Source organism: Puma concolor, chromosome E1 (assembly GCF_028749965.1).
Source record: "Puma concolor isolate L17-30 chromosome E1, mPumCon1.1.hap2, whole genome shotgun sequence".
Lineage (NCBI taxonomy): Eukaryota > Metazoa > Chordata > Mammalia > Carnivora > Felidae > Puma > Puma concolor.
Window position 1 is genome coordinate 52,876,402 of NC_141680.1, and position 17,580 is coordinate 52,893,981.

General features: G+C 40.2%; 1 protein-coding gene across 3 annotated transcripts in view; it reads right to left on the reverse strand.

Moving 5' to 3' along the window:
• ABCA5 (ATP binding cassette subfamily A member 5) overlaps positions 1–17,580 on the reverse strand; it is an 80,634-nt gene that overhangs the window by 57,118 nt on the left and 5,936 nt on the right. The window contains exons 1-4 of one of the 3 annotated variants that reach the window (XM_086687879.1): positions 16,527–16,685; positions 4,553–4,669; positions 3,103–3,307; positions 1,051–1,212 (exon numbers count right to left, since the gene is read on the reverse strand). In XM_086687879.1, the coding sequence (XP_086544005.1) occupies positions 1,051–1,212; positions 3,103–3,307; positions 4,553–4,654 (469 nt within the window). In that variant the 5' untranslated portion in view covers positions 4,655–4,669; positions 16,527–16,685. Of the gene's footprint in view, positions 1–1,050; positions 1,213–3,102; positions 3,308–4,552; positions 4,670–16,526; positions 16,686–17,580 lie in introns of those variants that run through there. The other 2 variants (XM_086687878.1, XM_086687876.1) reach the window with 2 other exon arrangements.

Here is a 17,580-nt window from a genome sequence, read left to right on the forward strand (position 1 = left end):
TTCCTGATTGTTTATTTGAAATTTTTGAAATAAAAGAGTTACATGTGTTAGGATATTGCATGGTAAATGCATACAAATGGAAAGAAAGAAATTGACTGTAAACATAGTTATTTAAAATAAGTCACTTTTCAAGACTCCTGGGTGGCTCAGTCAGTTAAGCGTCCCACTCTTGGTTTGAGCTCAGGTTATGATATCACGGTTCGGTTTGTGGGATGGAGCTCTGCATCCGGCTCTGTGCTGACAGCACAAAGCCTGCCTGGGAGTCTCACTCTCCCTCCCTCCCTCCCTCTCTCTCTCTCTCCCCCGCCCCCCCCGCCCCTCCCATGCTCACACTCCCTCTCTCTCTCAAAATAAATAAATAAACTTTAAAAAATAAAATAAAGTAAGTCCCTTTTCTGTTTTAAGGTCATTCTACAGTAACTTAGAGTCAAAGGACTTCCAGATGCCAGTACGAGTCCAGGTTAAGAGGACCAAAAAAAGAAAAAAAAAAAAAAATTCTGTAAAGGCCTTTTGGAATAAAGTCACAAATTCAGTACTTAGCATAAGGGACTTTAATATTGCTCAATAAATGTTTGTGTTTGACAGTATCTCTCCACAGGTTTAAGCACTGAAGGTTGTTTTCCATGATGTAAATAAACATAAAACTAAAAAAGTTCACTGGTAGAAGACCTTGAAATTTTAAAGATATGCAACACACCATATGTGAAAAACAATTACATAGAGGAAAAAAATGCTGGTTTAGAAAGTCATATAATTCAAGATACAATTTTGCTTTCTGTTACTATCATTAAAATTATATATATATAATAATAATATATAAATGTATTAAAATTAAAATGGATGTTACATAAATTATATTTCATATTACACATAATTATAGATAGATATTTGTGTATACATACATATATTTATGCTACACTTGACACTTTTCTTATTTGAACAAATAGAGTTGAAAACGCCAATGCTGGACCCCATCAAATTTTGCATTTGAACTAAGAGCAGTGAAGACACGTATTTATTTGATTTACAAGATTATTTAGGGCTATTTACCTCTTGAATCCATATAAATAGAAGATACTGGAATCATATCAGGGAAAAAACGGAGTTCATAGGACATGAAGTCTTTGAAAACCACACCTACAAAGTTGTTGGGCTTAGAAAGACTGGATACTAACAATTCTTTTTCACTTGTATACTCTTCAGTAATTATGACTGTAAAACATGAGAATAAAGTTAGTTCAAAAATTACAAGTTTACTATCATACAACAGACTGAAATTTAACATTACGTTAAATGAATATAATATTTGATAAGCACTTTTGTTTTATCCTCTAACTTCCTGAACAGAGCTATTCTAAAATTATACTAAATAATAATAATAAAAGAACAGTGTAATTTCACAGACACTATTTCTCTCAGCTATCATCTGATTACATAAATTATGTGTCTGTGTAACATGTGAGTTATTAATATGATGAAGTTTAGTATATACTTTAGTATACAGTATATGCCATTCACTTAACTATTTCAAAGTAAAACATACAATAACTCATTGATAAGTGAATGGGTATTTTATTTTCAAATATTTCTTATGAAGAGGAAAATTCCATAATCCTCCTCAGAAACCAAATATGTATTCTAGCAACTAAGACACAACTCTCCTTTGAATAAAAATTGCCATTTCAACCCCATACTGCTTGTTCCTTTCTTAGAAAATACTCCAATTACCATTTATCTTCCTTTCACATCAGATAATCCCAATTTTTAAGTATTTTCTTAAAGCTTTATTTACAAGCAACTTCTTCACTATAGAAGCTTCAGAACATGTGGTGAAATAGAAGAACATAGGATTATGTGCTTGACCACGAGCAATTTGATACTCTAAACTTCAGCATCCTCAATACCGAGCTGATCATAGTGGTTATTAAGGTCAAAAGCAATTACAAACAAAATGCTTTGTAAGTTATAAAGTATTACTTCAATGTTAATTGTCATGATTTTCCAGACCTTTAAGGTGGATGGACACGGATTGATGTGAAAAAATATAGTGTTAGTTCAACATCCTACCAGTCATGTTACCACCCATGGATGCATATTCCACTTTGAGACAGCTCTCTTGTTAAAAAGATAGTACTTAAAATAAAAGCTACATATATTTCTACTATTTTAGCATCTAAGTTGAATACACACTGACTCGGATTTCTTTGGTGTATATGCTTTACTCCAACTCAGAATTACCAAAGAATTTCATTCTCAACCTTTCTGATCAGTTTTTTGAGCTGGCAGGCTAAATGCTTACGGCGATCTGTGCTACTTGTACATAGATAAACCAACAAACATACCATAAGATATGGGCTTGACAAAACTATTGAATAGTAATAAGTCATAAAGATATCAGTAGGGAAAATATTATCTGGCTCCTGATTGCATTAGCATCATCTATTCAGTGATGCATTATCCAAAACTATGATGATACATACCAGAAGTTGATTACAACTATCTGATATAAGACAACATGTTAATCTGCTATTTTCAACAGTTCAGCATTTCATTAAATCAATCATCATATTATAAACATTTCTGTCACTTTCTCTAGTTCTCGACTTGGATTCTCTCACGGCCACTTGAGGCTCATTAGTACTGCCTCACTTACACTGTGTTCCAGTCTGTGAGCAGCACAGAGAAACAGACTGAGGTAGTGAGCCACAGTCATAGTCTCCAAAGTACTTCTGTTTACACCATATACCTCCATAAATAGACATGACAGTGTGAAATGATTACTGCTTTGTAACCTTTATCTCTCTAGCTTCTTAACTACTCTAGGAGTCAGAATCAAAATGAAATATTACTTCCAATCCTTTATCCTGTACAAATATGTTTATTTTATAAACGGTCTGGGAATTAAATCTAAAATATGAAGACACATATAATATGCTTCAGCAGAATTACATTATTTTAATAACTTTTATTAAACTATACTTTGGTGAGGGGACATATCCCTAAGTGTTAAGAATGTCATTTATTCAAGAAAGGAAGCAAAAAAATACTGAGGAGGCTTTCTGTTATAGATAGAATCCATCCATAAATACAAGCTCACAATACCATCAGGAAGGTGATCAGTAGACACTTTCTGCATGATGTTTCTTGTAATATTAGTCACTGGAGTATATCCAAGAATTAGGTTAGAGAGAATAGATTTGTCCATAGGGGTAAGTTCTATATCAGGAACTTCTTCATATTTCTTATTTGGATGCATCATGCTAATTAATATTAACCAAAATAAAAAAAAGAGTGGAAAAAGAATTTCCTACAATAAAGGAGACAAACAAAATGATTATACAATGTACCAATGGTAGCAAACATCTTCAAGATTACTATGCAAATAATATAATGCTAAGAAAAAAACACGAGGACTTTGGGTCTCCTTTCTTACGTACAAAAAGCAATTCTATCCTGAAAAAACTATTGTGTTGAGCATCTCCCCTAACTCAACAGGAAATAGGAGATAATTTTTCCTTTACATTCAGTTTTACTGAAATAATTTAAAATTCAAGTCACATAATAAAATGACACAAACGCTATATTTAAAGATCTTACATTACTAAGCATAAAATATAATATGTTTACTTATATATAACATTATTTAAATTAACTTACCAAACAGCCCCAATAGGACTCACCATAAAAATGTCTTTCTTCAAATCTGATTTAAAACTCGTGCCTTAATTACACCTAAATTTCTACTATTAATTACTCTGTTAAATTCAATAATGAGCTTTAATACAGATGAACTATTTACTATTTCATCTTGCTGTTTAATTGTTATGTGGCTTCAGAAGAAAAGCAATGTACTTTTATCCTTTAGAATTATTAACTGGTTAGGCAGAGTTATTACTTTCTTTTAACTTTTAAAGTAATGTGTATCTGTTGGGAACAATATGTGTCCTAATTTTAGTAGTCCTAAGTAATTCAATCCAGAGTCCAAAAGATGGGAAGTCATGGGGAATAAACTGTGAAATAATGGGCCACAAAAGTATCCGTGGAATTTTTTTTCATTCCATGAGACTTGGGACATGCATGCCTAAAAGTTCAAACTTAAGCACTGATATTAGAAATTAACTAAATTGGGGCACCTTGGTGGCTCAGTCAGTTAAGCGTCCAACTCTTGATTTCAGCTCAGGTCATGATCTCATAGTTCATGAGTTCGAGCCCTACACAGAGCCTGCTTGGGATTCTCTCCCTCTCTCTCTGCCCCTCCCCTGCTAGCGCACGCTCTCTCTCAAAATAAATAAATAAACATTTAAGACATTAAAAAAAAAGAAGTTAACTATATTTAAGAACCATTATTGAAATGTTTAACATTCAGAAAACAATAGGTAATTTAGGTACTTTTCTGTGTTAACACAAGTTTTTACTTCACAAGCACATTAAAGGGACCTAATGATATAAAATTATACTAGAAATGTATCCAGAAAAATAAATCACCTCTTAAAGATGGAACATATCAATGCAAAAACTGCGATAAGGCATAAGAAAGAATCATTTAACTTACCTGAACACTACTTTTTTTAGTCCTGCATTTAATTAGGTAATTCTTCAGTAGGAGTGTTCTGGTCTGTCTCCAAACTCCCACCTCCCTAATTGCAGTAGCCATGTCTTCTGGACCAGTCTATTAAAAGAGTAGATTAAAAAACCAAAAACAAAAAAAAACTGGAACCCCAGAGTCAAGCCCATGACATTTAACAGCAAAAACAAACATTTGTTTCAGTCTCAGGTTAGCTGGAGGTAAGCATATTCCAAGCTGTCTCTCCTATCTGGACAAAATGAACGGAACAACAACTTGAAGACTCTGAAAAGTAAATAGGAACCAAGTAAATGTGAACCAAGATAGAACCAGAATTCAAAATCCCCACAACCGACAGTGAGCTCACCACCTGTTTCTTGTCTTTTAGTATCCCCCAAACCGAATGCATCAGAAGCAGGCACTGGTGCAGAGAAAGCAAGAGCCAAGAGCTCTCTGGCTTGAGAAGTAGGGAAGCCTTTTGCTCAGGTAGAGTGCGGAGATATCCAATCTTTTTTTTCCCCCTACATTCTCCTATGCCTCTCTCCCCAAGCAACTGCATGATAGTAGTGTCAGACTACAGTAATGAAAGCTTGATGCAGCCCAAACTCTGAGGCAAGGGAACCTTCCTCTCCATTAATTGGAGCTATAGTTTCAAAAGGGTAGGGCCAAATCCCCGGGTGTTCTATCTCCTGCCGCTGGGCCCTGGATGTGGTAGATGCAGTTGCAGAAGTGTGTGGCCCAATGGGACAGATAAACCCTAGCTTTCTGGTTGTAGGATGGCAAAGAGAAACCATGGGGAATCCGAAAGCAGTAGGGAGAGCATATAAAAAGAGGAGCACAGGAAAGCAACAGAATAAAAATGGCTTATTAACACCTAAACGGACCCCCACGCTGAGCACACAGGGATCTAATCCCATTATGTGTACCAAAGACTTGAGGAATAAAAGATAGACTACTGCCCAGATTCAGTCTGACTACTGGGAGGCATACACAGGACAGATCCAAACCACACTACAAGGGCTTCTGAAAACTAAACTGAAATTAAAACCACAGCTCAAAGAATGCAGATGAAACATAAGACCTGAACCTAACCAGGTTGACAGCATGTCAAAAGTATCAACACTCTCCATGCACTTAAAACAAAACCCAGGCTCATACAATCCAAAACAACTCGACCAAAAAAAAAAGCATGTGGAAAATATCAACTCTATTAAGAAAAGAAAAATCAACGGATACCAATGCCAAGATAACAAGTTTTGGAATTATCGGACAAAAACTTTATAGTATTTTAAAAGTGCTCCAGCAAACAATAGTGAGCACTCTTGAAAAACAATAAAAAAAAAAATCTCAGCAAAGAAACAAGACATAAAGTAGCACCAAATATAAATTTCAGAAGAGAAAAACATAGTAACATAAATAAAACCCAGAGAATGGCCTCAATAGTATAATGGAGATAACAGAAAAAGTCAGTGAACTTCACAGATCAATAAAGCTATACAATCTGAATCACAGAGAAAAACATTAAAAAAAAAAATTAACAGTACCTGAAAGAACCATGAACAATAACACAGGTCTAACATTCATATTATCAACATTCCAGAAAGAAGAGAAGAGTGTTAATGATGAAAAAATATTTTAAAAAATTATTGGCTGAAAACTTCCCAAATCTGGCAAGAGATAAAAACCTGCAGGTTCCAAGAAGCTCAGTAAACCCCAAACAGTATAAATCAAAGGAAATCCATACCCATACATATAATCAAACCACTAAAAATTGAAGACGGTGAAAAATCTTGAAAGCAGTCAGAGAATAACCATGCATTACCTACAGAGGAATAATGATTTGAATGACAGTAGATTTCTCATAAGAAACTCTATAGCAAAACTGTAATAGTCATACACTGCTGGTGGGAGTGCTGGTTCAGCTGCTGAGGAAAACAGTTTGTCAGCTCCCCAAAAAGGTGAACAGAGAATTGCCATATGACCTCACTATTCCACTTCTAAATATATACCCAAAAGAACACTTCTACGTATATGCCAAAAAAACTGAAAACAGGTATTCAAACAAGTGCATTTCATGCAGGGTCACAGCAACACTATTCATTCTTGCCAACAAAAGACTGAAACAGTTCAAATGTCCATCAACAGATGAATGGATAAACAAGTTGTGGTATATACACACAATTAAATATTATTCAGCCATAAAAAGGAATGAAACATGCTACACTGATACATGCTACAACATGGATGAACCTCCAAAACATTATGTTAAGTGAAAGAAGCCAGACATAAAGATCAAATATTATGTGATTCCATTTATATGAAATTTCCAGAATATACAAAGCCATAGAAACGAAGTGCAGATTAGTGGCTGCCAGAGGCTGGGGAAAGAAGAGAAAAGACAGAAACTGCTTACTGAGTAATGGATCTTACTTTGAAGTGATGGAAACAAATTTCATCTTAATAATTTATCTATTTATTTTTTAACAGTATGACCTAACTCATTGTCACAAGTCCAGTATCCCCCTTCCAGCATAACTTTACCCTCTGGAGGTCCTTGGTCCTTGGAGCTCTTTCTGCCAGTAGATAGATCTCTGTTGGAGGTATCTTAGTTTTTCAAAGAGGTTGGTTATATTAAAGCTGAACTCAAGAGAAGTGGCCAGGGACTCAACTGCAATCTCTGTGGTCCTTATTCCAATTTGCTTATCCCAGTAACCCAGTCTCTGCACACCAAAGGGTGTTGAGAGGGCAGCTTGGAAGACACAACAAAAATGTCCCGTTAGGCCATCTTCTACAACATTAATTATTGACTTGTTGTATATAAACCTATTTGATGGGGGCCGCTGGGGTGACTCCCCTCCAAAACAAGAACAATCTATTCCAAGCTGGCTAATCATTTCCACCTACATTAAAAAAACAGGCAACTTTTTAGAGGCAGCTTGTCTTACCCAAAAAAGTAAATATAAATTAAGTTTGGATTAAATAAATGTCCTCTTTACATGCACAAAGAAGATTTTTTTTAATTTAACAGGATTATAGACAACTTTTACTGTTTGTGTTTTTTCTATTCTCTCAATTTTTCCATTAATGTTACTTATATATTTAAAAAACTACACAATTAGATGTACTGTAAAAAAGCATCAAATAAGTAAATTAAAAACAACAAAACTAAAGAAGTCAATAGAGGATACACAAAAATAAATTCTTTCAGCAGTCTCATTAATGTTACATCAGATTCTCTAGATACTGATAATCATCTCTAGGCCAAAAAGAAGAAACGAACAAAAAAGAAAGAAAAACTACACTCATTCAAAGATGATTTACTACAACACAAACAGAAACATTAACCAGTACAACAAGAACATTCTGCCAAAACATATTGATTTAGTGAGCACCAATGAATTATTCATTCAAATTGAATGCTGCATGCTTAAGTCTTCATTTTTAGAAAACAGGCCTCTCATAAAACAGCTGATGGACTCACAAATGCTTTGCTTCCTTGAGAAGTGCTCTCTGAACTCAGGGTTTAGTCTTTAATAGGCTTGTCTGAAGTCCATGAACTTCTGCACCCATCCCACCACTAATCACAGCTTTTTAAAGTAAAACTTACCTCTACCTCCCACTCACCCACCCACCATGCCAAGAGACAGACAAACATCACCATCACCACGACTACCACTCTACAGCTACCCCTGAGCTGTATCAATGAAATTTTCTCCTGGCAGTATGAAATTGTTAACTAAGAGATCCAAAAACTGGAGTCATGGAAACAGTTACATTAATGGAAACATTTAAGAAAGAAAATTCAGGGGCGTCTGGTTGGTTCAGTGGGAAGAGCACAGGACTCTTAATCTGGGGGTCGTTGAGTTCTAGCCCCACATTGGGCATACAGCATACTTTAAAAAAAAAAAAAAAGGGAGAAAGAATGTTCATGCACTGTCAGTACTAAGCTTTCCCCTAAAGTATGAAACCTACTGTGCCTAAGACTTGGTTTTTCTTTCTTAGAATGTGAAATGCCCTATTATCCACCCACTGTATTTTATTTTCACATAAGTAGCCAGAATCAGATTCTATTTCTCACAAACAAAAACACTTAACCAATGTAACAGTGTGTGTTCTTAACCCCATGGTTAGAGTACTCATAAGGACAATATTGATTTTCAAAGTGAAGCATGGCTTGAACAAAGGGGAATGTTAAAAATTTCCCCACCTCCCCTTCCTACTAAGTGAAGAATTCCACAGATACTTACTAATGGGAATGTGTAGGGACAGATAAAAAGTTGAGAACCACTGAATGATGTAAAGGTCTTCAAGTTGCTTTAAAATAGTATTAATAGGGAAATGTTTCTATAGAAGATAATATACAGAAGATAATATAGAAGATAATATACAGTGACTTCAAAGAAGTCATTGGTATCTAGTCAATCCTTGGTTTTATGTCCTTTCCTCCAAAGCACAAAATCCCTTCATAAGCAAAAGGTGCTTTTATGTTGTTTTCCTTCTGCTCCTGAGCTCTATTCTTTAGGTTGGTTTTTCTTTCCTCACCCTTTTCCTTAGTCAAATGGTCCTGCATGACACTGTGCCCAGGTCTCTCAGGGAATACTTTCTACTTATTGGCCACATAATCTCATCAATCTGAGGCTCTGTTGACCCGTCATCATCTGTCATCCCTCTCTACCAAAAAGATTCAAAATCAACACAAACATAAACTAAGCTAGCAGTTTATTTAATATTTATAAAAAGAAGATACTGCATCTGCATTTGACTTTGATATTTTAAAAAGATTTCTATTTTGAATTAAGAGATTTTCAATAACCTCTTTTTAAGAAGAGGTTAACCTATCAGGTAAAATCCCAACCTCACCTCTTCATCTACTTTCATCTCAAAGAGTAAGTGTATGTACATACTTATTTTTTTTTAAGTTTACTTCTTTTAAATGCAATAGCAAGCAGAGGAAGGGCAGAGAGAGAGAGAGAGAGAGAGAGAGAGAGAGAGAGAGACAGACAGACCCAAGCAGGCTCTTTGCTGTCAGCACGGAGCCCCATGTGGGACTTGAACCTACAAACCGTGAGATCATGACCTGAGCCGAAACCAAGAGTCGGATGCTCAACCAACTGAGCCACCCAGGCGCCCCATAAGTGTATGCATTTAAATTTAGAGGCAGTGCGAGCCCTCAGGTAACTACTGACTTTCCGCACCCTGGCACTATTCTCCCCTCCCCCAGCACAAATATCAAAACAACCAAAACACGATAGGCTATAGTAAATCCAAGCATTATCTTCAAACATGCTGCAAGAAACTGGAATCAGTATAAACACTCACAAAATAACGATACCAAGAAGACACTCCAAAGTCAACAATCACAATCACCAGAATAATGCCTGATGTAGTAGAATGGTTAAGAGTGGGACCTCTGGAGCCAAACCAACTAAACATGAATCCTGCCTCCACCACTTACTAGCCTTGAGACTTTGGGCGAGTTACTTAACTTTTTTGTGTCTAAGTTTTCTCACCTGTAAATGAAATAATAATAGTATCCACTTCTTTGGCTTATTGAAATGATGAGGAGAATTAATAAATGTAAATAAAAATTAAGACATGAAAATGGTGTCTGCCACATGGCAAGGAATGATACATGTTGAGGACTATGGTATATACAATCGGTACAACTAATATCCTCAAAAGGATAACAAAGAATATCATATTCATGAAACAAGAACAAGGCAATTAAGAAAAATCTACTTACAGAACCTGGAAATCAAACAGACTGATAGAAATAAAATTCTCAATAGATGGGGTGAACAGCACCTGAAGGCAAATCACTGAGTTAGAAAGAAGACTTGAGTCAAGGAAATCTCCTAGAATGGATGGTGAAGGACAAAGGGACTAAAACGATTACGAAATCTGTTAAGAAATTATATAAAGATGGATCAGTATAACTGACTATCGACAGCAAGATGGAGTCACTCATGTCAAGCAGGGGCCTGTGTCAAACGGTGACGCAAGCAGGTAAGGTACTGCCTGCAGCTACCAGATATGGCTGAGACCAGTGACAGCTGACGACACCCAGAACTGATAACAAGGAGAAGCAGAGGAGGTCTGCAGGGCCCAAGACTGATTAAATCCCTTTAAGGGAGGGTTTTTGCAGCAAGTGTCACTCTTCAGACACGACTCCTCGAGGTTCCACAGATCAGAAGTAGCTGCTGCTGAAGGCTCCACCCGACTGATCTGCGAAGAGGACCGAGACCCCTCACTGCTCAGACATAGTAAGCAGTAAGTGCCGGGAGCTGACCCAGACCAGGCCCAGGCCTTACCTCAACAACGTGCCCACTGACTGACTTCATGTTCGGTTCGTTAACTTCCTACCCTCTGTGTTATCTTGTTTGTTGTGTGACTTCTCTTAGGTTTTGCTTTGTGTGCTGTATACGCCAAGTTAGTCACATGGTGAAATGTCACTGAGTTTGGAATCCTGAAACTGCTTTACACTTATATGTCACTCCTGCTCTCTGACTGAGTAAAGCTGACATTGTGGAAAGACACAACTCATGTGTGCACCTTCACAGCGTGCTCATGACCCTGACCTACGCAAAGTAACATTTCTTACATTCATGAGCTCTAGGCTAATCATGTGAAAATGTTAAATTTCAATAACCTTGAAGTTATTAAAGTTATTAAAACATCTTAAAGAAGAAAAGCCATTGGTTGCTTGTTTCCTTCCTGACATGAAACACCTGGTTTGGCGGTCTGGAAAAAAATGAAATATTCTTAATGTTGATTCTTCATATACCTTTGAGTTTAATTCTTCATCAACCTTTCATCTAAACAGTAACTTCAAAGCTATAGTCAGGTTTTTGTCAACAGACGCAACGATGGACATATCTGTGATCCTCACCCCTCCAATCTGGCGTTAAGTAGGCCCAACTGAAAGGGGCCATCGGGATAAATCTGTCAAGGTCTGCCCTGCCTAACAATGCGAAGTACTAACTCTACTGTAAAAGATTCCCGGCAAATTATGGGTGCTTAGTAAAATATTTTGCTTCCTCTTCTAATATTGAGACCCTACTGGCTCTGAGAATTAATGTTTGTCCTTTGGGGAAAAGACAGAAAGAAAAAGAATAAAAACGGGATGCCTGCAACTCACACTGGTACGGTAATCACAGAAGTCCCTTCTTCTCACTCCCATCCCCCACTCTTCTGCAGGGTTGCGAATGGAAGGATGTGGGAAGGCAGTGCTTTCTGTACTGAAGCCAAAGATAAAGGGCTGGTCTCTGAGATGAAACCAACTCGTAAGGGTGGGGGAATGAGGTTTCCTGAAAGAAAGGTGGAGATCCATCCCGCGGAGGTAACATGAAAGTGATGCTTCTGACAGAAGTGCATAGCTGAAAACAAGGCTGCAAAGTTAGAAATGAGGTGTGGCCAGCAAAGGGACATCTGTGAAGTCTTTAACTTCTCAGGTGCCTTTTCCTGAACCATAAGAAAACCCATATTTAGCACAGAGCTCTAAATGTCCTCTTCCTACGCTATAATTCTTTTTAATTATCCCAGACTTTATAGCCTTATAAAGGCATTCAAAAGAATAAAGGGAAAAGGCAAGAAAGGATGCTTAGCCAGCCCCACATATGATATTGTAAGTGGGAACAGAATCACACAGACCATATCCAGGAGCACACTTACTAGTGACACAGTTCATGAAAGTCATGGCAGAGTTGGAAATGGTGGAGAGGACCATACAACGTCACAAGCAGCTTTTTTTTTTCTAATTTTTTTTTTTTTTTAATACTTACCTATTTTTGAGAGAGAGAGAGAGAGAGAGACAAGCTTGAGCGGGGGAGGGACACAGAGAGAGGGAGACACAGAATCCATAGCAGGCTCCAGGCTCTGAACAGTCAGCACCGAGCCCAATGCGGGGCTCGAACTCACAAACCGTGAGATCATGACCCAAGTCGAAGTCAGACGCTTAACCCACTGAGCCACCCAGGCGCCCCTTCAGCTTTTTGAATAGACAACACATAGGACTTTCTCTTTTGCAGCATATACCAGAAAATGATCTTTGAAAGCACAAGCTAATAACTGAAATACAATAAAACTCCTAATGGTGTATTTTTAACAAAACATATTTCTTGGAAAACATAACACTTGATATAGTTCCTTGGGGCACCTGGGTGGCTCAGTTGGTTGAGCATCCAACTTTGGCTCAGGTCATGATCTCATGGTCTGTGAGTTTGAGCCCCACATCAGGCTCTGTGCTGACAGCTTGGGGCCTGGAGCCTGCTTTGGATTCTGTGTGTGTGTCTCTCTCTCTCTGCCCCTTCCCTGCTCATACTGTCTCTCTCTCAAAAATAAATAAACATTAAAAAAAAAAAAACAAACGATACAGTTCCAGCTCAAAGCCTTACCAGCAGAGTATCTAAAACTGTCCAAAAAAGCCAATTCTTAACTGCTAAAAACAATAACAAAGACACAGAAATAAGGGTACAAACTTCTGCTGAAGCATTTTAATATTACTTGTCATTGTTCCGCAGCATACCTGGGGAATGCACTGTTTGTTGTAGAGCTTTTAAATAATAATTAGATATGTTTTAAACACCTAATATCACAAAATGTTTAATCAAGTATTGAACTTTCCTAGATAAAAACAATTCATCCTAAATCTGTAACTTGCAGGAAAATTCAAAGCCCACTAAAGCCCATCTTCCTTTTCTAAAGTATTAACTTAAAATAGAGACTAAAAGTTATATAATCCCATATTCAATGTCAAATATTTATTTATTAATTTATTAAACAAGTATTGATTATACCTGCTATGAAACATATGTTACCTTTCTCAAAGCAATAAAAAATGCACAGGAGTCTTACAAATAATTGTTACAGAGAAATAATTTGGAGTGTATTACTTTTATTTCTGAGAGAAATGAATCCACATTATATCCTATAAAATAAAGAAACTGAATCATCTTGGTAAGAGATGTGGTCAGTCACCTTTTTAGCAAGCTTCAAAGATATTTGGAAAGGCTCTTTGCTGAAAACGTTCCCTATCTCCAACAGATAACTGTTAGAGATTATTCCTACCTCACCCAAGCAGTGCTGATTATCACTCCTTTCTTCCACATCCATAACCAATGAATTAACTGCATTTACTACACTGTGCCATCATCGCGATTCGTTTACAAGTCTTAATCTTGAACTTGACCCTGAGATCCTTGACAAAAAAGACTGCCTTATTTATCTTTGTTTCTCTACCACCAAGAGTGATATTATAACCAATATCTTCTTACTGCAAATTTCTTTATCAGGGGTTGCTAAGAGTCCTTATAGATCTAAGGTCTGCAAACTACAATGCAGGAGGTAGGGGCTGAATCCAGCCCACAGCCTGTTTTGTACAGCCCATGAGTTAAGGGTGTTTTTCACATTATTAAATGGTTAGGGGGACACAAGGAGGGGGGGAATCGAAGAATAATATCTGTGACATGTAAAGTTACATGAGATCCAAATTTCATGTCTATAAATAAAGTGTTATGGAACACAGCCAAAGTCATTCGTTTCTGTATTGTCAATGACCCCTTTTGTACTACAACGGCCGAGTTCACTGATACAGAGACCATATGGTCCACAAAACCTAAAATATTCACTACCCGGCTCTTTACAGAAAGTGTGCTGACGCCTGTTATTGATTAAAGGAGGAAAAAAAAAAAAAAAAGAAAAGTGGCACATTCACTTAACACTTACTAAGAAATTTATGCCTCAAATAAAATGGAAAAAAAATAGACACTGTCAATGACTTTGCAGATAGGTAAAATTTACTATAATGTCCTACGTCCAATCGGGGAAAGAGTGGAATGGACGTTTCAGGCAAAGAAAAAGAATGGAAAAGCTAGAATCCCAAAAGGGTATGACTTGTGTAAGAAACAGGGATTCCTGTGACATGGGGGCATGGGCAAAGTGAACCGGGGCAAAGAGGCAGGTGTCTGCTCTAGGTAATGGAGATGGGTCGTGAAATACCTTGTAAGCAAAATTACACACCTTTATCTTGTGCACCCGTACATAGGACCCTACATTTCCTCTACTTTGTTTTTCATACCTAAGAATAATTGTTTAATTGCCTGGCAATCATATATTTCACTAGTTCATTCGTTCTCCCAAGCCCCAAACCTCCACTCACTTCTACCAACAGCCACACCCTCAGATTAAAACCTTGGCTCCTACTTCACTGAAAAAACTGAACGGCAATCGGAACAAATTTCCAAAACGCCCCCCATCCCTCCTATTCCTTCTACCTGCAGCTATGCCTAAGGTAGCGTTAAATATTTCAACAATGGGCCATTTCGGCCTAAACTGGTGGACTCTTGTTTTCTTTAAAAATCTGAACCGTAAGAGCTCAAACAGAATCTGGTATTTAGGGTTTATTTTTTTGGAAAGAGAGGTTAAGAGCATATTTGGCAGATGAAGTGAAAGAAACTCCTGCCAAATTACATCACTGGTTTCTCAACTAATAAAAGCACTGTAAAATTTAACTTAACAGGGGACAAGCCATAAATACTCTCTTCGCATGTTTTAAAACTGACCGAAGGGAGGGTAATAATAAAACAAAACACCGTCCACGTGATTTAGCCTAAATCTGATGACACTATTTTTTTGCTGAAAACAACGGAATGGTCCCCACAGAACGCATTACCCCATCCCTCCTCTTACGCGTAACAGGTTCCTAAAAGCTTGAGCTTACAACTATTCTAATCCAGTTAATTCACATGCTAGTAAAGATGACGAATTCGTAGAATATTACAAAATTGTTTTATATGATCATCCTCTCAATTGACTCAAGGGCACAGTTTATAAATCGTATTCATCTTGGTACTCTTCCCACGTAGTTATCTGGAATACGAAAGACACTCCAATGATCACGTAAAATGTTAATAAATGTGCTTTTACCCCGACCGTAAGACTTCCTTACATCCAACCCTGTCTAAAGGGAAACAACACCGGAACAGCACATACTGATGCCTTAACAGTTTGCCTTGTTAGGTAGTTTGATTTTAACCCAAATACCCCAAGAGCCTTAAGTGTCCTCCCTAATAGTGTTTTCTTCTATGGAGTCTTCCCTGAAGATAACCCATCACATCGCTCTCTTGGGCAGGCACAAAATCTGGCGGATAAAGCCCCAGGATTTAGAGTCAGGCATCCGCGGGTTGAAATCTCACGTCCACCTTTTTGCTAGTCGAGACCTTAATAAAGCACTTAACGTCTCTGCGCCCCATTTTCCGCCTGTGCCCCACCTCCTAGGGGTGCCGCCAGGATGCAACGAGATGACAAGGAGCCTGGCTCCCAGCGGGGAGTCCCGCGTATCTTTTCCTCCCGCTCTGTTCCGACAGCACGTCCCCGACAGAAAGCACAGGACTGTCCACATTCTTTCAGACTCATCTGTCTAAAATCGTGTGCTCGGGAAGCCTCGGGAGCACGGCAGACAACCCTCCCCCCGCCCCCTTCCAGCCACCAGCGACTCAAGCCGAGGCACCGAAGCCTCCCGCCTAACCAGCCTTCTGGGACGCGGGGCGATTTGGGCGCCGGAGCCCTTCCTCGAGTCTCGGGGATCGCGTCCTGAGCCCGGCGCCTTCTCCTCTCGCCCAAACTCCGGGGCACACGCGCGGTCAGGAGCGGCGCCGAGCGCCCGGGCGCGGGGAAGGGGAACGAACCCGCACTGCATTTTCCCTCCCTCGCCGCCCGGGCGAGAGACACCCCGGCGGGGACACAGCGGCCCCCACGCGCCCCGCCGCAAGCCGCGCTTCCTCCCCGCGGGGAACTCCCGCGGTCCCCCTCGGCGCGCCGGCTCGGCCGCCGCCCCCCCGCCCCCCGGCCCCTGCGCGCCGCCCCTCTCCCTCGCCGGCCTCCCCTCGGCCAGTCACTCCCGCGGCGGCGGCGACATCCACCAACCTCCCCCAACACCCACGGCGGGCCTCAGGCCCCCCCTCACCTCAGGGCCGAGCCGCAGCGCGGCCAGGCCGGGACGCGCTCCGCCTGTGGAGACCGCGCGGGTGACGGAGCTTGCAAACGGGAGTGTGTGCGGGAGGGCGCGGCCCCGCGCGCACGCGCGCGCCCTCCCGTGCGCTCCAGAGCCGCAGGGCGGGCCACGCGCCTGCGAGGGGAGCGCGCGGCGCCGGAAGCCAGGCTCCGCCTCCTGCCTAAGACCCCTGGGGGCGGGGCTCCCGGAGGACAGGGATCTGCAGGCGCGCGCGTTCCCGTCGTTCGGCTCGGCGCGCCCCGGCGCAGGCTGGGGTCCATCGCGCCCGCGAGGCCGGCGCACCTGGGGGCGGGGCTCCGGGGGGGGCGGGGCGAGTGGGGCGCGAGGAGGCCCGAGCTCGCGCGCGTACAGGCGCGCGCCCCCAGCCGCAGAGCCTAGATCACTCAGCCACCGAGGCCCGGTCGCCTGGGTTTTGCACGTTCCTGGGAGAACTCCCCAGGCTCTTCCCGGAGGCACAGGCAAAACAAGGAGCCTGAAGTCAGGGACTCGGGTTTGAGTCCAAACTCTGACACCTAGTAGCGTGTGCCCTAGACCTGCGGCCCTCCCATCAGTGTCCCCGGTGGCGTCTAGTTTTAAGAACCCTTTCTAGTATGTTTCCCTGCTTTTGAGTGGTTCTCTCCCAGGACTGCATTTCCATTCACCCTGCAGCTCCCACTCTTCCTCGCCGCAGTGTCTGGGTTGCAGTGTCCTCAATTCTCCTAACTGCTGCCTCGTTCCTCTATCGGACACCGACCTGAGACATCTGGACACTGAGGATGCCTTTAGTTTCTTGCCCTTAGGAGAGTCTGGGAATGTGGCAGATCCTGAATTTTCCAAACAGCCTGACACGTGGGCATCTGGGGGGAGATTGTAGGCCGCACTTATTTTTGCTAAAGGTACAAACCGATGTTTTGAGTTTTACTGCCCGAAGTGACCTAAATGGTAGTCAAAAGTTACTGTAAAGGAAAGAAAAGCTCACAACTCCAGCGTTATGTATTTTCCTCTACAGATTTCTGTATGGTCACAT